The 26720-nt window shown below is 40.2% G+C and overlaps 1 protein-coding gene across 1 annotated transcript in view; it reads right to left on the bottom strand.

Annotated features, from left to right (window-relative positions):
* SBNO1 (strawberry notch homolog 1) overlaps positions 1–26569 on the bottom strand; it is a 29809-nt gene extending 3240 nt beyond the window's left edge. Inside the window, exons 1-30 of the mRNA XM_065033422.1 lie at positions 26391–26569; positions 19815–19948; positions 19051–19155; positions 18163–18472; positions 16224–16324; positions 14947–15043; positions 13692–13852; positions 12570–12703; positions 12334–12424; positions 11253–11414; positions 10570–10705; positions 10387–10492; positions 10014–10167; positions 8684–8866; positions 8374–8471; positions 7535–7686; positions 6761–6958; positions 6296–6466; positions 6046–6215; positions 5068–5199; positions 4021–4156; positions 3594–3706; positions 3422–3493; positions 2849–2948; positions 2268–2342; positions 1884–2030; positions 1707–1801; positions 1432–1524; positions 844–981; positions 58–134 (exon numbers count right to left, since the gene is read on the bottom strand). Of these exons, the coding sequence (XP_064889494.1) occupies positions 58–134; positions 844–981; positions 1432–1524; positions 1707–1801; positions 1884–2030; positions 2268–2342; positions 2849–2948; positions 3422–3493; positions 3594–3706; positions 4021–4156; positions 5068–5199; positions 6046–6215; positions 6296–6466; positions 6761–6958; positions 7535–7686; positions 8374–8471; positions 8684–8866; positions 10014–10167; positions 10387–10492; positions 10570–10705; positions 11253–11414; positions 12334–12424; positions 12570–12703; positions 13692–13852; positions 14947–15043; positions 16224–16324; positions 18163–18472; positions 19051–19155; positions 19815–19946 (3839 nt within the window). The 5' untranslated portion in view covers positions 19947–19948; positions 26391–26569. The remainder of the gene's footprint in view (positions 1–57; positions 135–843; positions 982–1431; positions 1525–1706; positions 1802–1883; positions 2031–2267; positions 2343–2848; positions 2949–3421; positions 3494–3593; positions 3707–4020; positions 4157–5067; positions 5200–6045; positions 6216–6295; positions 6467–6760; positions 6959–7534; positions 7687–8373; positions 8472–8683; positions 8867–10013; positions 10168–10386; positions 10493–10569; positions 10706–11252; positions 11415–12333; positions 12425–12569; positions 12704–13691; positions 13853–14946; positions 15044–16223; positions 16325–18162; positions 18473–19050; positions 19156–19814; positions 19949–26390) is intronic.
* Positions 26570–26720: the final 151 nt, after the last annotated feature.

The raw sequence follows: 26720 nt of genomic DNA, 5'->3' as shown, positions 1-26720 counted from the left end.
CAGCTTAGGTAAAGAGCTGAAGTTAAGGCATCTGTCTGTGTGCACGCAAATACTTACCAGTAAGCATGGGTGCAGGTATCCGCAGAGGAATTGTACTGCTCCAACCAGTGCGGCAGAGCATCTTCAGAAGGTACCTGGAAAAGTGGTTCAAAGTGGGAGTAATAAAGTAAAACACAATAAGACTTGCATAAAACAAAAGCAATTTGGTCATTACTATAAGAAAAGAGGGAGCACCACCACTCTGAAGGTGAAAAGAGGTACAGTACTCTGTAATTTCAGGCTGTTCAATGGAATGCCGTCTCAAAGGATGAGCAAAATGCTTGAATGCAGCAGCATCTCAGTCACAAGCGTGGCAGCGGCTCTGAGCTTTTCCAACAGTCAACCTGATTCTCAGAGTTACCTCAAGTTTTTACAAATTCAGCACTATAAAACTGGTGAAGTGTTGGGTATCTTACCAGCCTCTAAACAAAATAATCCATTACAGTATTTGAAGTGTCACCAGCGAACAGCTGAAGCTTCACAATCATTGTTTAGAACACACTGTACAGAGCTGCTTATTTAAGAACACATTTATACACCTTACACAAAACCAAAGGCTTTTCCTTGCTAGACCCCAAACCCCCCCACTTTCTATTACACACCACAGACTCTTCATACTCAGAAAGCTTTAAATATAAGAAAGCAGAAACCAGACACACCTGCTTCAAAAGACCCAAACACAAGCTCTCCTCTGAAAAAAGAAGCCTGTTTTTTCACTTGCCAGAATTACGCACAAATTCCAGAAGAGTCCTTATATTTATTTTCCTCTTTTAAGCTTAAAACTAGCATAACTTCAATGCTTACCTTCTTATATTTCTTTTTCAGGTCTGCACATGTTTCGAGTTTGAGTTGTTTCCCAGTATTTGGTCTGTACACTAAAAAAAGCTTCTTTTTAGGATTCACTTCTTTTACTAGAATAGCAGTTTTCTTGTTATTTCTTATCTGGCAAAGAAAAGACAAACCAAAAATTCTGTGAACATGCTGACAGTATCGACCTTATGTGATTCCATCCTGTGCACATACAGACTAACGTGTGCGTGTGCAACAAGACAACCAGTAATAAGGACACCTTTAGAAAACAGTACTGCTCATCTACATTAACCTCACAACCTTTCCTTACAGTGAAAGCATCTGGTGTCTTGATGAAGGTGTAAGTAAGAGCTATTAATTTGGGCTCACATTCCTATCAAAAAAATCTCCTGAGTAGCTAGAAAGGAGCACTTGATACTCAGCGTTGGAAGCAAACTTAATATCAATTTTAATGCAAGACTGAAAGCGTTTTGCAAAACTGAACAGTAGTTAATACGAACAGTAAGTTTTTCAGAGGAGATGGTGTATTTGGTTAGTCCCGGAAAAACAACTCTGAATGTAATCCAAGAGAAAGAATCTTACCTGTAGTGATAAATAAAATCCATCGTCTGGACCCGTCTGTTCTGCCCAGATCTTAGTGGCCTCGTCCCACGACATTCCTCTCTCTACACTGATCTAGAAAACAGCCACACCGGGTATTTACAACAGCAGACACAGGAACCAAAGAGCCACAGAGCCAAATATTGCCCAGCGAAAGGCCTGGAACCTCCCCTCACTTAGCTAACTGCCGTGTTTTAAAAACTCAACAGCAAGCAAGTTTTCTAAGTTCACACAGAGAAGATCCAGAATTAACTTACTGTGTATAGTTCTACATGTCCAGAGGTAGAATATCCGGGAGTCAAAAACTTCTTAACATCGGCCTTCCTTACTTTCTCATCCCCAGAGCCCAAATCTTAAAAGGAGAAGATAGAGTTATTCTGTTTCTCTCTTCTGACCATAGTACGAGAGCACCGAGAAACCAACAACGTACTCACCTAAGATGCCCATATCGTATCTTCCGTTCTTTTTAGCATTCTGAATAACTGCATTTAACGTGTCGGAAAAGTACTGGAATAAAGCATTCTGCTGATGTACTTCCATACCAAGAATTCTATTCAGAAACTTCCCAATATTGTTATAATCTTAAAAAGAATGAGAAATACATGTATTAGGTCAACAATTAAGCTCTCAATCAGTATTCAAAGCGTCTCACAAAGACTACTTGAAATCATTCTTTCAGACATTAGGAAAACGTTCAGAATTTCTCCAAAAAAGTGACCTTTTAGATAGTTACAACTTCAGTTCTCTTGCCAGGAATCCACTATCATGATACACAACATTCCTAGCAACATTCTAAGACATGCTTAACACACAAATACCTTTATCAAGTGTTAGTATTCCAGATCTGTCTTCTACATTTATCAAGCCTACGCCAATCAATCCCTGACGAACATCTAGAAGAAAGAAATAAGTTAATCACAGCTGCTTTGCCTTCTAAAAATAAACCGACCAAGTAACAGCTTGTTTAGCAATCTTGTGTCAGGAGCCAATTCCAAAACTCCTGACACCCCTCAACTACATTACTTGCCATTTCTACAGCTCAACAAGACAGAACTTTGCCTTCCGTCCTTCCAGGAAGCACTGGCAGGAAAACTACTAATAGCACACACATGAGTTCAGAGGAGAACAAGATATTGCAAGAGATAACAGGAAAATTAAAGAACGCTTTGGCTAAACAGATATAGAACACGCCTTATAATGAGAGTTCACATATCTTGTTTCATACATGAACTTCAACATTCAAGCAACTTGCACAGCAGTAACATCCAGTGAGAGCGTATCCAGGCCAGCTGGCTGGTTTAAATAGTAACAATGTTTTCTAGCTCTAAAATTATTTGCATTTTCTTCATAGTGGAGAACGATCAAAAGGTAGCTGTCATGGCCACCGAGCTATACCTACCTTTGAAGAAGTCTCCAGGAAAATCAGGAGGAGGCGAGACCATGGGGGAGTCCAAGTTCACAATGGATTTCATAACAATCTCCAAAGCGTTTCTGCCGTACTGCACAAGAAAGAGAAAGTCGCTCTGATAACATGATCCAGAGTTGGAGCCTCAGCCCCAAGCACAGGCGTTTTAACAAGCATTTGTAATTCACAACAAAACGTTTCTTTCTACAATAGTACAGGGAACTGGTTATTAGCTTTTCAATTATGAACTACGCTATATAAATAGCCCAGTCTTAATTTCTAATTAGAATTACCAAATTAACCTTTCAGTTGTGACTGAAAGAACACATTGTTTACTTAAGACTCAGATTGTTAGCAAATGTAGAAAAGTAATTTACACACATATTTGTGTTCCATGTGGTTTTGCCAGCAGAATTAACAATGTTTCCTGGCTATATCAGAAAGAGGCCACCTATCAGAAAGCAATACAGTTAAAAGCAAAACATGAGATGGAAGAAATCCTTCCTCAACAGGTCATTTGTGGAATAAGCACCACAGCATGAGCTTTCAAACAAAAACAACCATCACCTTGTTGTCAAAATTGAATCTGCTGAGGTCTCGAGTTTCTGTAGCCCGTCTGTCACCATGAGTGAGAGCTCCCTGTGAAGACACACCTTTGTAACTACATCACGTCTTAAGGAAAAGAAGTCTAAGTTGTGGTTTCTCAAATGAAGGATCAGACTTCTTGAAACAATCTTACCAAGCTCTCCAGTCTTTTTGCAACTATAGATGCAAATCTTTGCTCTCCTGCCAGTTCAGAAATCAGGAACACGTACTCTGGAGCAGTCACTTGGTTGGATCGATGAGTTCTTCCTGGATAATCAAGTAGAAGCACATAGGTTAAGTAAATTCCACTTCATTGAATGTTTCTAATAAACTATGGAGTAAAGAAAAATGTCAGAACGTAATCCTGCTGAAAATTAGATTCTGCTGTAATACAACCAAGGGAGGGAAGTACAAACACTCTAGAGTTGTGGCAACTTTCATAAAGCCGCTTGCTACAGGAAATATCCCTAAGCTGCAGTGTAAGTTTAAGTTTCTTTCAAATCTTTCAAGAATATCAGCTATGACTAAAGAAAATTCAGGATTACTGAGTATGCTAGGAGAAGGATACAAGAAGTTATTACCAAACTGCTGTATTGCTCTGTCCGCGCTCCACGGCAACTCCAGCGTCATGTGAACTCTCCGTCTCTGATTCTTCGCTCTACGGTCTGCTTGCAACGATATCCCAGAGCTGGCAGCCTCCGAGATGATGGCAATGTTCTTGTTTTAAGAAAGGAGTAGGGAGTTAACAATAAATCCAAGGTCAAACTTTGGTTTTCAGTTTAAATTTTACAGTTACTACTAACATGGGTCTGGAATGGTTTCATTGTTATTTGGTGTTCCTATCGCGAGGCAGGGAGGGGAGAAGTACAGTTCTCTTTATCAGAGTTACAATAGAAATACTAACATTCTTTGAGTGAAAAGAGTGGTTTTCACTCTTCGGCAACACCTTTCTGTGCAAATGAAGAAAGGCAGCGTATGTTGCAGCCTTACCACTCCAAAAGGCAGGTTTGAGGATACGGCCATTCTAGTATCTGAATGCATTTGCCTTTAAAGAATGTAAATGTGCACAGGTCACTTACAAGAAAATGGGTATTTACCCTCAAGTGTAAAACAGACCATGGAAGTTCCACACAACAGCTACATTTACTTGATTTGCCCTCTTGTGGTAGCAGAGCCCAAATGAACCACACAGGTGGTGTTTTTCTTTTTTTTTTTTTCTTCTTTTTTAAAAATCAGCTTCAATTCTACCATTATTCCAGTTCATTTTCTCAATTTCATAATTTCCTCTTGGAAGCAGAGGTGCACAGTAATCCAGATAAAGGAATCACAAAGCTGTGGAAGGTTTATCTGCCTTTTAGATGTAGGCTGTTTCACAAGGCCGGCTTAAAGGCGCTGCCAGGTTGGCACATGTGTGCACAGCTCTGAAGCACAGGGCTCCCTGGCCACCCAAACAACAGCCTGACCTCTAAAGCACGCTGCAGCTACACGATACACAGGACTAGTGAACACACTGAATAGAAAACACTTTAACTAGTACATATAGCACCTTAAAAAAAAAAAAAAAAAGACACTGTGGGATAATGGTAGAGTCACAACTTGAGTAACTATTGTACGTCTGCAACAACTACCTTATCTCCATCCATGAACCTCTGCTTTTCCGTGATGTTCAGAATCTCAACGGGGACATCAAGTTCAGATCTGGACTCGTAAGATATGCTGCCATCATCGTTGCTCACAACTCTCCCTTTGCGGCCCGTCATCTGTAGAAATAAAAGGGAAGGCAAGCAAAACCAGAATTATTACATGACCAAAAACGTCAAGCAATGATGTTATTTATTCATACACCAGCCTTAAAATAGATTCAGTAATTTACTCTAAGTGCAAAACTACATTAAGGAGCTCAGGCTATTTTTTGGTTGAGCCATTATCTGCTATGTGGAACACTTCTTTAGAGGTAACTTGGGGAAGAGCATAAAGCCTGTGTAGAAATGACATATTATACTACTGTCCATGAGGGATTTACCAAAAGTACTAAGAAAATGAAAACAGTGAGACTGTCAATGATCTTATCATTGTGATTTAGAAGACAGTGTTGTTTCTGCTTGATAGAGACAGGTACCTTACTGAAGTTTCTACAGTTATTGAGAAAAAGTGATAGTAATTCATCAGGCTTTTCACTAATGCAGTTTTATTATATAGGTTCTTGGTATTCATCACCTGGAAGATGAACTACAGCTGTTTTGTTTTATAAACACCATCTTCAAAATGACTACAGCTACTTAGAAATGTACCACCGTAAAGAGAAACTAGTATGATTTACCCAACAAGAAACTATTGTTTGAGAAATAACCTATTTACCCATTCAGAGCTCTTCTCTGTATTCTAATGCAATCTTCAAGTTTCTCTTTAATTCAAAAGTACTCAGCAAGCGTAAGCGAGATTGTTACCCCTGTGAGATTATTGTGTAAAACTGATAAACAAGTTCTCTTCAGTCACAGACAACCTTGAAGAATGACAACACTGTTTTACTGCAGCCAGACAGATAATGGATGGCTACAGTAGAAAAAAAACCACATCATTATTTCTAAATGTGCACATCAACTTACCTCTGCCACATTTTCAGGACCACCCAGTTCATCTATAAGCTCATCCAGTGTATTAGGTGGAAGATCTTCAGCCAGCTTTTCCAGTTTATCAAGCAGTTCTTTTTTCATTTGTTGGGCCCTTTCAACAGCATCCTGACTTGTTACGAAGCTGCTGTTTGTGTTGCTGTTTGCTGCAATTTAAGACAGACTCTTAGAATTTCACTGACTAATTGCTAAGAAAGTCAATGGTGACAAAGGAACTTATTCTTACCTGACGTGTTGGTGCTGGAAGTGGTGGTACCAACAGCAGAAGTAAAGCAGCTAGGTCGTTTTGATCCGAGACCAGAAGCTAATAAGGCACTTTGAATAGAATCTGGGTCTATACTTTTCTTCTTTTTCTTGTCTTTATTTTTTTTATGCTCTTTTCTAATTAACCAGGGATCTAAAATTAAATAAAAACATTTTAAAAGTTTCAAGCATTTACTACAAAGCTATCCTTCCCTTTCAAAAAAACTACATTCTCATTACAAAGGGTGACTTAGAAAAGTATGAACTCTAGTGTGTAAAACCTACTTAAAGAAAATGCAAATCAACATTCTAGTACTAATTCCAGTCTCATTAGAATTAAACTACATGCTTATCAAACACTTATTTTTGGCTCACTGAAACAGTTAGGGAAAACCTTATGCTTCCTATCTGTAGGTAGTTACTTGCTTGATGAAACAAACTGTCTTACCATCTTCATCATCTTCACTGGATTCATCTCTGAATGGGTTGAAGTCATCATCATCTCCAGAACTCAAAAACCTGGAGCTCTCGTTGTCACTTTCTTCATTGTCGGAAGCATCAGACTCACTTTCACTCTCGTCAGAGCTGCTCCCTGCAAGGCCGCCTGTTTTGCGAGCTTTTTTGGCTTCTCTGCTTATTTCTTCACCTAATTCCATCATCACCATCACCCCAGAAAGAAAAAACAAGTTAAATTCAGGCCTTGTAGTCTACTTTTCAGCTTGTTTTACCAGCACTGCATACAGACTAGAAAAACAGTCAACTTCTGAAACCAGAACCTTTTAAAATAATCTAATCTAAGTTTGCTGGAAGATCTCTCTCAACATCTTTTACGATCCTCTACGTTTTGCTGAGAACATAATCAGTTTGGGAAGGGGAGCAGTATTAGGGCCTCTCTACAGAGCCTCAGGAAAAAGCAATTGTTTGCTTGACTGCATCAGGAAGTGATCTGACACGTGCAAAGCATTTTGGGATAAAGTCACATATGAGGTCAACGCAGTTTAAGCAAAGTAACCACAATTTACAGGTTATATTGTTTCAGCAACAGTTTTAAAATCTATTAACGGAAATCTCTAACCAAAACCTCAAGACACTTGTAATACATGCTCTTTCACAAATGACCGCACTGCTATTTACATTCCCATATTTTTTCCAGAGTTCACTCTTAGGCAGCTCTAGAATTGTCATTTTCACTGCGGCGTTAGCGTAAGAACTCAGGCATTACCTTTCCGTTTCTTTATTTTGTTCTCCTTGCAAGGGCTGTCTCTGGGCGAATTGTTATTACTTTGAGCAGTCAAGTCAATTCCCAACAAGCTGAACAGCTTCTTCCTGTCAGGAGCTGGAAAGTGCTTTTCAATAAGAGACTGGAATACTCCTCTGTTTAAGAAAGGAAAAAAAAAAGGGATTCTTCAGCTGAATTTACATTTATTTAGAGTAAAAACCTGTAACATTTTAACAGCTTGCTTGACTTCTCTGAAGAATTATTCCTTGTGAATGCTATTACACAAGCATCCCATCTAATTATCACCTGTATTACTACTTTGTCACCTTCGTAAAAGTAGGAGACATTTACTTTACAGTACTTCTAACTTGTTAAATTTGTTTCTGGTATCAAGTTGTATTACCACTCGCATTTTCTTATTGCTCCAAGTTTAAATGACAGATTAAGTTGAATTCAGATCTTCAGCAAGCTAGTCTCGTGACTGGACCTGGCTCATCTGATAAGAAAGAGAAGTCATGATTGTAACTTGCTTTGATACAAATAAATGCAGCGTACGCTTGACAGGTCTTCCCCTCCAACCAGTTTGAGTAGAACAGCACCAGCTGTTCACATCCAAAACCATCAATTCACAGAGTGCCAGAAGAACTAGGAACCAACAGTTCACTTGAGCGATACTGTCAGATTTTATATCCAGGCAGCTTAAGAACACTGGTACTAAGGGACACCCAACTTATTCTGTGCACTGATGCAGAGTTTATACATTAAAAGACTCATTACTACATACACTAAGCTGGATTAAGGTTAGCTTTGTAAAGGACAGTTCTAACAAACTTCAGTCTTACTTTGCTGTAGAAACAAAGTCATTCAGTTCACCACCACCCTCCTCCAAAGCTTCTAATGTTCTTGCTTCTCCTGTTGACTGCAGGCCAATAACAACACACTAAAGGAGAAATAAATACAAGGCACTGTCACCAAGATGACTGAATTGGTAAGTTTATTTTTGCGTGAATTTCTGCACGTAAAATAGCTTCAATACCATAAAGTACAAAAGTACATTACTGCTATGTCTGAAAATGTGTTATAAACAAACAAAAAGATCTATCAGCTTTACATTGAACAAAGATATTTAAAAATGGGGCTTGATCAACCTACTTTCCCATTCTTGATTTCTTCTCGAGCCAGCTGCACCACCCTCTTCACTTTCGACGCTATGCAAAGGTACTTGAAAAACCTCTGATGAGCTGACCAAAACTGACCCCACATAGACTTCTTCATTCGTTGTTCCGCATCGATAAGATCGGCTGCTTGTTGGAACCTCTCTCTAGCACTGACCCACTGAAAAAGAAAATGTTCATTGCTTTACATGCCACATTTCAAGGCTACACAAGTATATTGTTTAATAGCCAGATAAAGACAGAAGTTTCAAGTCACAGTACTATGGGACTGCAAGTCAAGGAAATTCATCATAGAAAGCTAGCTCACAAAAAAAGAAAACAGCTGTGGCTTAATAAATTCAGAAGATACCTACTCACATAATGAAAAGCAGATACATTTACATTGCTACCAATGCAAACATTCACAGTATTTTCTAACTCTCATTTATCCATTAACACACTCAGGCTAAGCAAGCAAAGAGCACTGCCCATCATTAAGTATCAAGAAAGAACCCAAGAAGAAAAACACCAACTGCCTTTGTTTCTACAACGTTCTGTTACAGCAGTTGTTTCCAGGTTGGGTAAAGTAAGCTCTGGACCCAAATGTAGGGATCCTCCTAAACAATATTCATGAAGTACGGCTTTAAAGTTCATGTCATATACCTGTCAAATATACATCTTCATTACTGTAGCCACACTCCACAAATACCAAGTCATGCATAAGCACTTCCTAAGCGGGTAAAGACCCTGCTCATTTCAATCTATGTCCAAGGAGCAATTATTTTTATCCAATACAGCAACACTAATGTACAAGCAGGATGTGCACTCAGGAAAGAGACGCTCAGCTTCACATATGGACGACACAATTAAGAACACCACAAAAAAGATAAGCAGCAGGTGAATAAATGAAAATATTAACGGGAACCACAGCTTCGATGCTTTAGATTTGATCTGCCACGTAAGTAAAACTATCCCCCTGCACAGTTAAACTACAAGCATCAGTCCACAGTTGCCTAAAGGGGGAGGACTGGAGCACAAAACCAGGACCAACAAGTGAAGCCCCTTATCTCAGGCAATGATCACGGTCTCAAGTCTTGCTAGAAAGCAGCAGATCTGGCAGATGCTGGACAATGCACCAAAAATCACAGCATTTATGGCTTAGAATAAGAATTAACAGCTTTTGTCAAGTCTTAAATGGAGAAATCTCTACACCGTCTCTCAACAGGCAACAGTACTACACGTGATTTCAGGAGCATTCAAGTTTAAACCAAGTAACTTTAGCCTTTCATAACTCAGTACAGAAAGCAAGTTTTAAAAGGCACTCTTACCAGTTTCACAGATTTATTGTACATTTTAACATATTCCTGTGAAAGCAGAACTTCATCAATTTTGAAAGTGACACCCGAAAAACTCAGCTGTCTTGCTATGTACATTCCTCTCAGCTTCATATCCATAGCAACTATTTCCATGGCACCAACACCTCTAAAATAAAGGAACAAATTAAGTCAGTGTTATAGTTTGAGAGCAAGGATTTGCTAAAAACAAACCAACAAACCAAACCTCAAGTGCTTTAGAAGAAAACAGTTTTTAGTGTGTCAGGACAAGTTTACAGAGGACAACGAACAAGTGAAGACAAAGGAACTGGAAAGCACAGTCAATCACAACCACACATGTTCTTGCTATGGCTCTTAGAAATATTACCTTCTTTCAACAGCCTGAATGAAGTCGCTGAATTCCCTAAACGGAGTTCCTTCACCCCATATTCCAAGACGGTTCATATATGCCATATTTCTTGGCTCAGACGCACCTAGGAGAGGAACACACTTAGTACCAGTGCCAATAAAAACACACTGAGACGCTGAACGCAAAGCAAGTTGTACGTACCTGTGGCACTAGCGTAGACAACCCTGGCTTTTGGAAGTTTATTCTGAAGTTCCAATACGGCCAGACCTGTTTTTGTTGGTTTTGATGAACCAACAGGACACAGATTCTTAGCTTTATGACACTCATCAAATACAATCTGAACCATAACTAAGGAAAGAATTTTGTCCCACTTATTTTTAGAACGGAGAGTGTGCGATACAACAGAAGCCAAGAAAAACTGCTCATTACAATTTACTACTGCCACCTATTGTAAACTCAAAAAACCACTAGTCATATTTTTCACCAAAAAACTTCAGGAAACATGTTTAGCTAGTAAGTATTTAAGAGCGCAATTACCAACACGAGTTCTTTAAAATGCTGTTGATACTCAAAATTTAAGAATTCACTGGAGAAAATTTCAGTTAAAACTTAAGGTTCTTAAACATCCCCTTTTAAGTGTTTGTTATAAAAAAAGCAGAAGCTTCCCTCTTGTACCAGAGTTGTGTGGCAGCAATAGAATGGTAATAGATTTGGCACAAAGCGTGTAAAGCTCCAAGTCTAATGTCAGAGCACGCACACAATCAATTACCATCATAAATAAAGAACAACACCTAGAAGCAGCAGCAAATAAAAAGATTGCCTTTAAAGATGCAAGCTTAAATAGCAGTTGGGTTACAATCAACTGAACTGCAGATAAAGGATACAACTCCATCAAAGTCTTCACCACACCAGTGAAGAAGCTGCTTTAATCTGGTCTTGTATTTTCCACCAGACTGACTTTCACCAATAAGAGAAGAATAGGTAGCGAAGATGACACCTTTCTTCACACTGCCATTATGTTTGGAAGAAATTTTCCCATACTTGAACTGCAATACAAAGATAAGAAATTACAGAAATCACTCAAACCAGATCCCTCACCAAGCGCACCTACCATATGCTTAAGACACACTGGCGGTCTAAGATGTGCGCACTTTGAACCACCCGCGTCCCTACATCACATTAGGGCAGAGCCGGCACACGGTGATGTGGTTAAGGGGGTTACACATGGCCTTAAATTTATACTTCAGGAAGACTAGACCTGAGGCCTCAGATTAACAGCCCCATTCTTCAACTACACAGTTTCCTTAACTTTAATACAATTAAGATTTTAGTTTCTGTGCATCCATTAGGGCTAACAGTCAAGTGTATTCACAGCTGCTATGATAAATGACAATTTCTAAAGCTTTGCTGTATTTTAGAAATTAAGACTTCACAAAGCAAAAATACTACCCTAAAACCAGCTAAGTTCAGTGAATTCAACCAGTAATCACACTTTACCATTTGTCTAAGTTGCTAATTGTGAGCAGAGGCACAATCTCCAAAAATAACTTCACATACTACTGCTGCTTTACCAAATTACTAAGGAATCCTACTATTAGAATAATACATATAAAATGTACTACATACAAAATGTGCGCTGGAAGATAAAAAGGAAAAAATGTAAACGTCTAAAAGATTTAAAGAATATTTAAACTTCTACAAAACGCTCTACTAGTAGTGTCAGTAGCAGCTTAAAAATTAATATTAAAATCACAGCTGACTTAATCCTACAAGGGGCCTATCAACACAGTTAACTTAAAGCACCATGTGGTTCTTCATAAGATTAAGGCCTGTTAAACAAGACCCAGACAGCAGCTTTATTGAAATTAGTACATTTTCGCTCTTAGAACAGTCAACATGCACAACTTGTCACACAAGCATACCTAAAGTTTTGCCCCAACTGTACATAGTAAAAAGTTTCCACACCTTGTTTAATGAATGAACCAATATGTTTTTTGCTCCAATATCTCTCAAATCTCTTTCAGCATCGTATTTCAGATCATTTGACACACTAAACCTGAAGATATGAAACAAAGCATACATTCTGTAAGTTACAGCAGAAGTTAAACTGTTGCCAGAGTATCTGTCAGAAGACATGTTACACCAAGTTTAAGTACTACAGTCACTACAGTGTCTGCTCTAACAAATCCTGACACACTTACCAGACTGCTCTTTTTCTGCCTAACAAGTAATTTTCATAGATTATTCCAGCTATGGTCCTTCCTTTTCCTACACCAGCACCATCACCTATCAAGAATCCAGCTCTGTCTCCATTGGGCAGGAATGTTTCATGTTGCTGTAGGAGAAAGAACAAAAAAACTTGTACCCATTCTCCAGCACACATCGCTGCGGATTGTCAAAAATGAGCAAACATCAGAAACATCCTATTGAAGGAGACCAGTGGTCACCCAGCCAAGCAGCCTCCCAACAGCAGGAAGAGGGGATTTCATTCAGGGAGAGAATATGAGCCTAATTGCTTTATGTGATCCAGTCTCCCCCTTCTTCCCTCAGCACCCAGAATTGCTGTAAAACTGCTGTATACATCTAATTATTCTAGACCCTACTAACAGACTGGCTGCTTTTTTTTAACCCACTGATACACACCTCTACAGCCTTTTGTGGCAACAAGGCCCAGGTATCTAGTGCCTGCATAAAGAAGTATTATCCTATTAGTCTTAAACCAATCTCCTATCAGTTTTGCCAAGTTCTGCTTTGTTCTTGTTTTGCAGGATTCCACTACCTTCTTGATTATGTAAACCTTGATTTCCTTACCATTCACTTTTCTCCTCTCCAGCCTGAGGCATCCCAGCCTTGTTTGTCTCTTCATGAGGCAACTTCTCCCCTCCCATCATCGTTTTAGTTGCCGTTTAACTTCACTGCTTCCCCCCAACATGCCCGTTGAAGTTTAACACAGCAGCAAAGTAACACCCAGTCTTGTTCTCCACACCCTTCCCAATGATGCCAAACAGTGTTGGTTTTCTTACCCTACGGCTACTGAAGCCACTAAGTCATTTCAGAGAAATATGGACAATGACTAAGACGCCCTTCTGAGTTTTAAGTGAGTTTGAGATCAGCATCATGGAAGTGGTTTAGACAAAGCTTTCCTAGGTGTATTACCTCACATCTATCTCAACTGAAGCTCATCCACCACATTCTAATGCAACTGAAACCTTTAAGTTCTTACTATTTCATCTCCTTGTAAAGTGGACGTAGCTGCACTTGGCAGACACTTTCTCTTCTTAAATTCTACATTATCTTTTGAGCTGTACTAACATATGGCATACCTGAGCTGCGTAAGTGATTGCTTCAAGTTGCAATGCTGACAACCAGCCGCTATCAATCGTTTCCTCTGATATTGATGTCTGGTACCACACATCAGGAGGAGTCACACTGGATAATGAGCTGGTTTCCACTACCGGGTCAGGATGACGTAGACCGATTTTTACTGGTTGAAAAGGGAAGATGGAAATGTAATTACAGAGCTCTGTCGCTGCAGCACAGGTTATTGTATTTACCAAAACAAATTACAACTGTCCACTGTGAAGGCTGAGCTCAAGAACAACTATGTTTCATTGCAACAGTACTTAAAGTGTTAAACTGCATCTCATACAAAGGAATACATTAACCTGAATTTGTATAAGTCTAATCTTAACTTTGTTTCTCAACACCTTCCCCCAGCTTTTCATGAAATTAGATAAAATTCAGTTCACAGAAAACTAAAATATTTGTACACTTAAAATGTTTGGAAAAGAACCCAAACAAACTGGTCTGAACCTTGCCTCCCCAAAAGGCCAGAGGCAGCCGCAAGATGCCACAATCACAAAAGCAACATTCTTCTCACTGTTTATATAGTGCTGGTTTTAAGCAGTATGAGAGGAGAAAACATTTAGAACAGACATTGTTTAATTGCTGACAGATCTCAGTGACAATAGAAATTAACCATTTAGCTACAAACTCCATGCAGAATGTTCTGCCTTGCTTTCACAGCAGGTCAGCAACGTACCCAGGAAACAAGAAAACAGCTTTTCATCACTGATTAAAATAAAGAATAGATTGGGGGGATAAGGGAGGAGAGAGCAATTAACAGCAGTAAGACTCACTTTTTTTAAATAAAAAAGCTCTAAGAAGTCAGTCCAGAATAATGCAGGAAGAATGTGCTCAGGGTGACTTTACACCAGAAGACTCAAACTAGATTCTTAAGTGTAGCAGTGACCACTTATTCCCTTTATAAAATTTCCTCTGCCGAGGCACAAAGTGTCTTAACACAGGTAAAAAGAGCCTGATCCCAGTTCAATCATACTTTTGAAGTGAGTACTGCTCAAAGGTACATTAAAGAATTCATTTTCTATTGAAAATAAAAATCTATGTGCCTTTCAGAACTAAGCATTATAGAACACAAAAGTTTCCACAAATTCAGGTCCTTTTGACTTGATTCAGACAGTAACCTGTTTTCTGGTGTTAGTAACTACAGACGAGTAAATAACACATTAGGTCTAAAAACATTTAAGCCATTTGACATAACAAAACTGCAAGGCATACGTTTTATTGGCATATACTCAGCGTAAGTTTCTGCATGGCCCATTTCTTCTTCATCTTCTTCCTCGGGTTCCTCCTCCTCCTTTACTGCTGGCACTTTCTAGAATAGAGAAATAACCTGCCTTAGTCAATCACCACCTTGTTAATATTCTGTGTTCTGGATATTAACATGAGAAATGAAATGAGCACAAACTTGCACATGAATGTTGTAACACATGTAAGTAGTTGAACCAGGGAGCAGCTGGGAAAACTACAGTCAGAAATGCAAGATTTTGTACACTCTGAACCACCCTCCAAAGACACAAAGTCAGGGAACTTCTCTCCTTTGCAAGGAGATTTAAGTACTTCAAACTCAAGTATAATTAAAAAAAAGTAAACACTTATTGCAAAATTTTAAATCCAAACTGTCACTTAAGGAAAACTGTCTTGAAAACAGAACAGTTAACAGCCAAAATAGATGTACTCGCATGAAGCCTCCTGCAGTTTCACATTCATTATGTTATTTCGTAATGTAAAACTGGGAAAGTTGCAATAGTCACAGTTCTATCCAGTATGGTCTGAAACCTGACAGTTACCCATTTTTTAGGGTCATCTTGGTCAATGTAAATATATGAATAATTTTGAAGTACTCACTAGATGATAAATAAAATAAGCCTTCCACAATTATTCATTCAATGTTTAATATAAATATATCTATATCTGAAAATCCTTCTGTATGCCAGTCCCTAAGGAGCACTGTTCAAACTTCAACCTGATTCTAGTTATCAGTGAAGATGCTGACACTCAAGTGCTTACACCATCAGAATGTACTTTTGTTACATTTAGGAATTTGAATGATACTTAATTTACATCTTAAAAAAAAAAAAAAATCAAACCACCCAGGTCAGCCATGCTAGAAAAAAGTCTTAGTTTCCTTGTTGCTAGTTATACAAACTGGAATATTTTAAAAGAAAACACCTTAAAGCACAAAGCAAGTGATATGCTTATCAGCTTTAATCAGAGCACACCCATCTTCGTCCACACAATGAGGTTCTGTTCGGGACAGTAATTTATTGAAATTGTCATCCACTATACAGGTATTCTGTTCTACACAGCTGCTACTTTTAGTTATCTAACCAAGTATTCATCTAGTGGAGAAACCAACCTTTCGACCAAACAGATGCACTCGATAATTCTACCACACAAAAGGCACGTATGAGTAACTACTGAAACTAGTCACAGGTGGTTATGGCCAATAAAATATACTTCCATTTAGCAACTTAACCATTTGTACTACTTACCATAGTAGGTGAAAAACTTCTCATTTTAATATCATTTATCCATATTCTTGCTACCTCTTTTGTGGAAGCCTCCTTCTTCACTGCACCATTGCTGAGATCAGCTATAAAAGAACAGTTGTTTTACAGGAATTCCCTCCAAACATCAACTAAAATTAACATCTTTCTCTAGTAATGAGCTGGAAGAGACACTTAAAATGTCCAGTAGCACACTGATGCTTCAAGAACACAATGATGATTTTTGTCCAAATTAAAAAGTCTCTGAGCAAGTAGTTAAATCTGTTACTTCACCAACTGAAGAAACTTCCCATGCAACACCACTGCATCTGACACAGCTGTGTATGAGTTTCAGTGTTTAGAAAAAAAAAAAGGGGGGGTTGGACCTTCACCAAATGTACACGTAATGTTAAGAAATACTCCATCTTGTGAGCCTTTGAAGTTTAACAACAAACCAGAAAGCCCAGTGTTTCAACAGAAAAGAACGTACCTGGTCTGGTGGCATTTACCACCTTAGGAGAAACTACAATTATTTCTGTAAAACAAAAAAGTCAACACTTGGGACTCAATTGTCTAAAGTTTGTAACAGGATCCTTCAAAGAGGATGATTTATTAACCTGCCTGTCCTCAGCCCAATTCAGAAGCAACTGGCAACAGGGCTCAGCACTGAACTCAACAAAATTACACAAGGATGGAGATAAAACATTGCGAGCAGCTGTCAAGGTTCTGTCACACTGACAGTCAATGCACGTAATAAATTTCACTTAATTGCCCTTCAAAGGCAATTAATACAATTGCACAAATAAAGTTTTCCTCAAAGAGGTTCCATAATTTAACTCTAGTATTTTCCAATCAAGAACTGCTGCGTGAATTATATGAAAAGACCAGGTTGCTTTCCGAGACCTTCCCTACCCTTGGATTTTCTACAAGTACTCAGTTGCATGTCTCAACCTCAATTTTTGTCAATCACTCCGTAACAAAGCAATAAAACAAGGACGCACATTCTTCTTTTTTGTTTCAGCCCCAGACAGCTTTACTTATTGCACGCTCTATCTGCAACTGAAAAAATAGGTTAACTCCAACCCCGCCTATCAAAATAGGCAGAGACAATGAAAACAATGCAGAAAAAGTCTCTACTATTCAGAAGAGACAAGAGACATTTTCAATCCTAACTAGTCTGTTCTTAACCTCATGCTAAAACTAGAATAACCTGAAATAATACATACAGATGCACGTTTTCCTTTATATTAAGTGGACCACATAAGCTGTCCACATATTAGAAGAAACATACAAAAAAGATTACGAAAGGAATCATAAAATGAACATTTGGAGCGTGGTAACTTAAATGCCACAAGTATTTTGTTAACACCACATTTAAGAAGGAACATGGAAACAATCAGCAAGCTTTTCAGACTTAAGTTTTTAAACACAATAGATTTGATGCCTCCCATGAAACACAGAGGGAAAAACAAGTTCTTTCTCAGGAGATGCTTTACAGAAAGCCCCTATCATAGAGCACTCCCACAAACTACAAATCTAGTTTGGAAGATGAAAACAGAAAAAAAGTACTCACTTGTCATAGCTCTACAGCAAATATACAGTAGAACAAAAACTGACACAGACTCAAGATAACTACATCTACTTCAGTAACATTCGACAACTGATTTTACCCATTTGACAGCTGCAATCTAAAACGTTATTTTGCTCACGTCTTGCAGTAAATCCGAAGTTTAATATATTTTAAAGCCTGTTATTTAGTATTACCTCACCCTGAATTTTAACACTATTTAAGTTAGAACAGTATTTATCAGGTTTTCTGAACCATTTCATTTTGCTGTGATATGTTACTAATCAATGAAAATACAAGATGTGCAAAGATCTTCACATTACATTGTTTCACATTTTGACTAAAATAGCGTAATAATGAAGAAAGAAGAAAACTCACTTGCTGCTGTTGCTACTGGTTGGGCAATATTAGGAGGTGGCTTCAGTTTCATGAGTTCGTTAAGACTATTATTCTTGAGCAGATCTTTCAGCTGAATCTGGTCCTTGGAAGGTGCAGTGGTCAAGGCATTGCGAACTGCTGGTGCTGCAACCGACGGTCGAGTAGTTGTGCTGGTCTGAATTATTTTTGCTACGGTGATAGTCTGTCTCGTAGTAGTAACAGGTGTTGTTTTTGTCATCACTATGGTAGTTCCCAAAGTCGGAAGCTGATTTATTTGATTCAGCACAAAGGTTGTGGTGGATGGTGGTTGCTAGCAACAAAGAACCAGGGAAATTTTCAGAATACAGGGGAAAAATAAGCAGAGTTTATTAGCCTTTCCCCTGGAGCACAGGAGTCACCAGTTTTTAAGACACTTGTAATAAGAAATGTCTCAACATAATACACTGAAAGTGCTAGAGCATCTCCGGGTGCAACCACCTGAGCAAGAAGTGTCTATCAATATATTGCCACACGTATTTTTGAGTGGTGTTTTTCAATTTTATTTTAAGGTAAAGGAGAGGACATTAAAAACCAGCAGGACAGATTAATCATGTACGTACAAGACATGACTACTACAGGTACAAGAACACTAAGCTGAAGAGAATTTCCAATATATAAACTAGCTACACAACTAGCAGAAAAAACAGCTTGGTTTTTACCCCTTGGCTGGACACCAGGTGCCCACTGAGCCGCTCTATTGCTCCCCCTCCTCAACTGGACAGGGGGAGAACAAAACATGATGAAAGGCTCAGGATAAGGACAGTAAGATCAGTAATTACTGCCATGGGCTAAACAGGCTCAACTTGGGGTAACACCACAGACACAAAATCCCCAAGTATCAGTTCTTACCCGAACATTTAATAAGGCTGGACTTGATACGGTCTCTGGCTCCTGTTTCACAGCAGCTGTGGCCTCAGTCTCCAAGCCTAGTTCTAATGCACTAAGCGGCACTGACTGCAGGAAAAAGAAAGTAAGGATCAGGAAACACATTAGCGGGGAAAAAATCCCTCAAGACTAAATATTCACCCACAAAATGGAAGTTAATGGGCAAGTCCTTAACTGTGCTCATTAACAAAGGTTCCACTGAAAATAAAGATCATCAAGTGGTTGATTTCCCATTCAAAGAAGTTAAACGTATAACACCTGGTTAGTTAACTGTGGTGAAAACGTAATTAGTCTTGTGATGTCACCACTCAACACTCTACTGTTTCCAGTCTGTGACTGAAATCGTTACGTTCTTACAGACTGAATACTGTCATGGAGCTTAAACACCGTGTTATATTACACTTTTTGGACATTTTATAGCAGAGCAGCTAGACTCCAGTAATATTAGACTCAGCCATGGATACATGACAGCACGCTCCCACTTAATATCCAGAAGTTAAGCATGTTTAACATTTGCACTGAGCTCAATAGTGTATTTCAGACTGGTTTTTGTCCAGAATTTTAAAATTAATTAGCAAGTTATTTTCTAATTTCAGTACTATTAAGCAAGAAATTCAAGAAAACTCCTCGTTCTTTAACCACTTGCTATGGCCACCATCCCCACCCTCCACAATACATCAAGTACAAGCTCTCTTCTCCTCTAGCAACGACTACGTTCTTCTTTTAACCTGCTGAACAGCTGGAGTTGGTGCTGGATTTGCAAGAACCACATCCGGAGAGTCAATATCAAATAGATCATTTGGACTGATTCCACTCTCACTCAAAGCAGCAAGCAACAGATCTTGTCCTGGCTCCACCATCTCTGGAGAGAAAAGAAAATGGAACCATAAAGACAAGTTACATTGAATTCTGCTTCATTTTGTGCACACGCACTCACATTTAAATTTCCCTTTCCTGGATTTAAGGGCACACGCACTGCTGGCTCTCATACAGAGTTTCACTTTCTAGATTTGCTCTGGTTCCTTTGTTCTTTTGTAGATTTTTTTCCTCTGTTTTGTGTTTTAAATTTTTTTCTATATACCCACCACACTTAGGAGCCAAAAAAAGATAAATTATTTACTATACAAAATGCTATCATACCCACAAACTTAAAAAGAAAAACCACTTCCAGTCTTCACTACATTTTAAAGCATCACAAGAAACACCAAGAGGCAGAAATGGTGCGACTGTATGATGCTCATGATGCGTCTCTACCAGTGAAGCTCACTGCACAAGCAAAGCACAATTAAAACTCATTTAGTTTATGTTGTAACAACAAGTTAGCGATAAAAAGCTTATAAGGAAAGCTTTTATTTCTTCCTTGCCATTACATTAGTTAGTAATTCATTCATCAGGGAAATTTTGTTTTGCATAGTGGAAAGAACAAATGTTCCACTGTTATAGTATGTTAACTACATATTAAATAGGACACTAACATCAGGTCACAGACTCCTTTATGTGTAGGACAAGCAAAACTCATTTCAAAAAGCTATTCTAGATACTGTAAAAACTTAGTAAAAAGCCAAACACACTACATTTTAAGATGAAGAGGGAAGATAATGTGTTTTGCTTCCTTAAGAAGGAAGCCCATTTGCCCTAGTACTAAGACAGCAAGTAAATGAGTCCACATCACTAGAGCTGTTGCTTATGTCTTCTCAGACACACCTCAAGCAGAAACTCATTTCACTTATTCTCCACAGCCTGTAATGCCCACTGGTAAAAAATGAAACATTGAAAACCAACAAAACTGACCACCTGCTATAAAACAAACAAATAGATTTACTGGGATTTTAGATGCACTCACTGGCAGACTCTGAAACAGCTCTCACTTGCTTCTCCCTCTCTACACGTACAGAAAAGCCACATCCAGCTGTTTGGTCACACACAGAGCGAAGCAGACGTAGCAGAACAGGTAATTCTTGTAATAAATAAAGCCCCGGGCACTTCATTCTTACTCTTCCTAGTTTTAATCTGCCCAATAGCAGGGAGAAACCTTCTTTTAGTGGACTGACACTAAGATGGCTGCACCACAATTGCAGTGGTGGATGTAAGGTACCCGGACAAGGGGAAGACAGATTTTTAAGCACTAGAGACTGTACCCAAAGAAACAAATAATAATTGTTAGAACTGCTACTGACCACATGCAAGGCCATTAAACACCACTTGCTGGGTCAGAACTAGAATCTTTTTTTAAGACATTTGAGGTGATCAGCTAAATTGGCAGAACGACCTCGTTTGCAGTTATCAGACACAAAAGATATTAAGAAATATTGAGACATCTGGCAGATTTAATTAACATGGCAGGTCCTTCGAAGATGTTACCTCCCACCAGTCTGTCTCCTAGAACCCTGAATGGGTCAAGAAAAACAAGTAAGAACAGACTGTTAGCTTCACCTTCCAGAAGGATGAAGCCTCCTGCATCAAAAAGAGGGGACTACACAAATATATTAATTGGGTAGGATAAATCCTTAATTTTCATCCAACTAAGACACCAACAGTGATCATCGTATCTAAGTTCAGAAGCTTACAACATTGTTTACTAATTAGAAACAAGTGAGAGGAGAAAGATTAACTCTGCAGATCAAGTTTTAGCTTATCAGTACTTTTGGTGTTAGGAACTTTAGAGCCGCTATTGAAAGTGAATTTCTCTACAGAAGGGGAATTAACACAAGTTGCCTCCTCAAACCAGCAGCTCTGAAACATTTTACAGTATCCGTTTGGCAAAAATGCACGAACACTCCGCCACACAGTGCAACATCCACAACTCTGCTCAATGCGGTCAAATAAAAATGTCTAAATGTGCAAGGAAAAAAGTTTGCTGTGTCATTATTTGGTCTGCATGTAGTTTCGATCACGCCATCTCTAAAAGAAAGTATGACTAAAACTTGGTGGAGAGAAAATTGGCCATACTGACTAGAGGCAGGGAAAGGCAGAAGCTTGGGGCTGTTTACTTCAAAGAGAACTGGGACAACAAAATTACCCAAGATAACTCCTCGTCTACTCTGGCAATATAAGAAGGAAAGGCCTTTCTATTAAGTTGAGACTCAAAACCAAGGCTATAAAAAAATGCCAATGCTACCCAAGAACATCTGCCTCGACCACTCTAAAATGGTGCCACAACCTAACAAGTCTGTTTCAAGTCAAGTCCAACACATCCATGATGACACTAAACTCTACATTTTTAACTTTAGAAAACAAGATGGTTTGAGTACCTTAAGCACAGTCTAACCAAATCCAGAAAAAAGAAAATAGCAGTAATAGTTTAATTGGTTACTTCCAAGTCTTCGCTTAGTGATAGATATTCACTTAGTGACTAGTGATAGAAACTAGTACAGTGAATCCTAAATTTCCAGAATAAGTACGTTCAGTGTAGAACCATCCCTTTTCTTCGCAGAGCTGTTTTCACGTAAGAAATGCCCCAGCTGCATCTCTTATGCTAACTACAATTTTAAGTCTTGAAAATTAGCAGTTGCTAAGAAGGCAGCAAAAAGCTCAGTAAAACAGCAGCAATTGTTTACTTGCCTGTCGGTTTGGACAATGAAAGTTTGACTAGTTTCACTTATTTTGTTTCTGCACACTAGGAACAAAGCTTCATTGTTTGAAACTGGAACAAAAGGAATTCTGACCTTCTAGAATTTTTACATTAAAAAAAAAAATCACTGAATACATAGCACCAATTTTAGGCTTTGTAAAACTTCCAAGCACTGCTGCTGCCCTCCTCGCACTCTTTAATTTCTCCTTCCCCCCATACAGTTTTAATTTAGTAAGGAAATTAAATGGGGGGGGAAAAGTCAAAGACAAAAACAAAAACCAAACCAAGAACCACCCAGGAGAAGCTGCACCATGGTAGCTTAGTTTATTTTTTGTGACATACACTAGTCAAGCCTGAAATGTTATCACGCTGAAACAGCTCCACAATCTTACAAGGTAGGAGCCTCTTTAGTTAACATAAGTGAAAGGGACTTCACCAAGCTCTGCAGCTCAGCTTTGGCAATACTATATAAGGACCTGTTTGCCACATCTTAATCTCCCAAAGAAAATAGTTATAAAAAAGTTGTGAATATTACAAGCTGTTCCCTGAGCATTTCAGTTGAAAACTGTTCTGAGCATGCAGAATCTTGCAGATAAGGTTGTCTATGTTTAGTTAGTCTGGCCAATATCAGTGAGCCAGAACCAACCTGTTAGATAAAACTAAAAAAATATATTTATAAAATTTCAACTGTAGTATCTCTATTTTCTTTGTATTAATAACATAAACTGCTGCCATTTCAAGGACATCTATCACAACACACCAAGTATTTTTGTAAGGTGCTCTTCTGCTGAAGAACAGAGCCTAAAACTTTGATTAAAAGACAGTTTCGCTGCCACTGCACATTATGTAAATAATTTCCGATTTAAAGACACAAAACCAGAATGCCATGTTTAATATTGTGTCATGTATCCATGCCAACATGGCTCTCTCCCTCCCTCCATTTTAGCTTTGGTACAAAGCAGCAAAACAAAAAGAGATTCTAAAACACATGTCAAGCAACCTGCTCTTCATTTCCTCTAAGAGAAATAATGGTAAAATCCTAAAAAATTAAAAGGCTTTTGATTTTTAAGTCTGTGAATTACATGTTGTAACACTGTACACCTGAAGTACTTATTTAAAAATCACAATGAACTCTAATATCACAACTTAGCCCAAATCAAACATCATCATCAACCAGGTACAGCTCTTTCCAAACCCTTTGGACATGTGGTCTCTGTGGAGAACCCAACCTACAAACTCAGGTTTTAATGCTTGGCCTGGGACACTAACATAGCAAAGCAACTCTTGTTCTTCTTTCACTGGAAGGGTTTTTCCCACAGGCTTTCTGAGGAATATGTATCACTTGAACTATACTAGAAGCCATTTAAAATACCCTCCAAATTATCTGGCTGTCTCAACTGTGAGCTATTATCAACCTAAAAATTTCACATCTCCATTTGCAGCCTCTTAACAGAGAGGTAAGGGCTGCAAAGCCCCAATCCCAAACAACAGGACTCTCTGGATATCCAGATAGATCTGCTTATCTCGCAGCTTTTGACTCCAGAAGGCAACCTGGGTAACAACAAAACAGAAAAAACTCCACCAGCCCAATCCCTTCTGGTCCTTTCCAAGTCACCATCTAATCAAAGAGTAAAACACTAATTACTGAACCCACCCATCCCTACATGCTTTAACCTCAAGACTAGTAGTTAGGATTGCATTTCAATGGACAAACTTAACTTCTGACTTTTGTGAAAATGATTCCAATCCTGTAAAAAACACACCGGGTTTCCAACCCCTGGTTACCTCTCCAGAGTCACAGCTCGAGAGGACATGAGGTACAGCTCAGGATACTGTGGGATTCAAATCAGCCTCAAAACTGTCTTATGAGTGTTTACGGAATTTACACTATTCAGGATAGCTGTAAGCTGTGAAATTCAGAGGTTGTTAAAGAGACTTAACAATACAATGATTTGGCATGAGATCAGCTTTCACACTAAGTGGTTGAAGGTGATAATTTAGCCAGTAGTGAAAGTTTTTAAGAGGTAAAAACCCAGAAGAGATAAGAGCGGTATCTGAGCACTAGAACCCTTCCTCAGTTTTGGCCTGAGTCAGTTCTAGGTGTATCTCAAGCAACAAGAAATACATTAACCGTATCTGGAACCTACTTCAATAGCTTTTGAGCAGCTATCAGCCAGTTCTGACACCAGAGAACCTGTCTGGGCAGCACCACAAACTGTTCACATTTTATTTTTAAAGACTAAGATTTCACTCAAATGAAACGTGCTGGTAACGAAGATAGAGAAAAGCAAACCAAGTGTGCTGTTATACAGCTTCTACCATAGTAAATTCTTCGCTTTACCTCATTGAGTTTTTCAATCTAAGGGAAAGAAAAAAAAGAGACTCGCAAAACATTCCTGTATATATTTACATTATTTTAATCCAGACACAGCTCATGGACTCTAAAGCCACACAGTCTAATGCTAATTCTTAACTTTAGAACTGGTTAAAAAAATTCTTAGTGTCAGCAAACAACACAGACTAATGTTAACTAAGACATCAATTCAACCTTTTAAAGCATTTAAAGGATTTGCCTCATCTTTAACAGAAATCAATCATCTAAAACCAGCCTATGAGTACCTGGAAGGAAATACAAGTTCTAATTTATACCCTCAAATAGCGCAGAACCTGATCAGCTAAAAATAATAATGTAACAACAGGAAAAAAAAAAATATATAGAAGAAAAACCCACAAGGCCTCTTCCCCTTCAGGCTGTAAGGGCATTTTTAATGTTAAACAATTACTCACCCTAGCAACCCCCGTGCGAGGTGCGCTCGGGAACAGTCCCTGGACTTTGAGGCCGGGTCTGCGGCCGCCACGTCCGGCCCCCCCGCACCGGGAGCTGCGGGGCCGCGGGGGGGGGGGTCCCGGTCCCAGCCCCGCCAACACGTGTTCCCGACATAAACTTCCGGGTTAGCCAAGAATTGGCTGCGTAATTGTGTCCCATGCACGACTTTTTTGTTTTCAGCCCTTGGTGGCTTTAAAGAGCCCTTTAATTGCGTTCGGAGCGCGGGGAAGGGCGACAGAGCTGCGGCTCACGGCGGCTTTTAGAGCTGCTCAAGCACCATAAATCACCAGCAAACACCCCCCCGCCTCGTTTCACCAGAGCGGCTCCATTTCAAACCTTAACAATTAACCCAGACGCGGAAAGAGCGCACAAAGGCGCGGACCCGGCCGGGAGACGCCGCGGTCCCTGTGCCGTTGTAGCCGAGCAGAGTGGGGGGAGCCCCAGCCCCGCGGCCGCCCCCCCACCCCCGCGCCGCCAGCTCCGCCAGCCGCTCCCCAAATGCTTCCCCGGAGCCAGGGGGCTTCGCCGCCCGCCCCAGAGGCCCCTCCGCCCCCACCGCGCTCCAGCACAAAGTTTGCCCGACTCCCGGGGAAGCGGCGGAGCCGCCGAGGCAGCGGCGCCCTCCCCCGCACGCCGGCCCAGCCCCGGCCCACCGCGGACCCCCAGCGGGGACGGCGGCGCGGCCCAGCCCAGGCTCAGAGGCAGAGGGAGACGCAGAGCTCGCTGCCTGCACGGCGGCCTCCCTTCCGGTCACCCTCCCGCTGTCGCCGCGGGCCCAGCCGCCCGGTAACGGAGGACTGAGGGGAGGAAACCCCCAGGGGCGCCGCGACGACCCCACCAGCCAGGGAGCAGCCCGAGGCGGCCAGACAGGCCCGCGGTCAGGCGAACGGGCGGAGCAAGACTCACTCTCTCTCGCTCTCGGTCCTCCCGCAGCCGGTCCTGGAAGTCTCCGCCGCTGGCCCCGCCGCTTTCTAACTCACGGCCGCCATCTTTGCCCTCCCTCCCCTCTCACAGGGGAGGGGGAGGGGAGGGGGCCGGGGCCGCCCGCCGCGCCGCACCACGTGACCGCCGCCGCACCTCCCCCCGCCCGGCACGACGCACCCTCCCCACGTGACACCCGCCACCGCCCGCCGCTGGACCGCGCTCCGCGCCACGTGACCCAACCACCGCCTCCACCCTGTCACGTGCCCCGGCTGCCGCGGTCTCTCGCCCATCCCCCCCGCCCGGTGCCCCCCC

The sequence above is a fragment of the Columba livia genome, chromosome 17 (assembly GCF_036013475.1).
Source record: "Columba livia isolate bColLiv1 breed racing homer chromosome 17, bColLiv1.pat.W.v2, whole genome shotgun sequence".
Lineage (NCBI taxonomy): Eukaryota > Metazoa > Chordata > Aves > Columbiformes > Columbidae > Columba > Columba livia.
The sequence above is the reverse complement of the archived record's forward strand: the minus strand, read 5'-3'. Positions and strand labels throughout refer to the sequence as shown.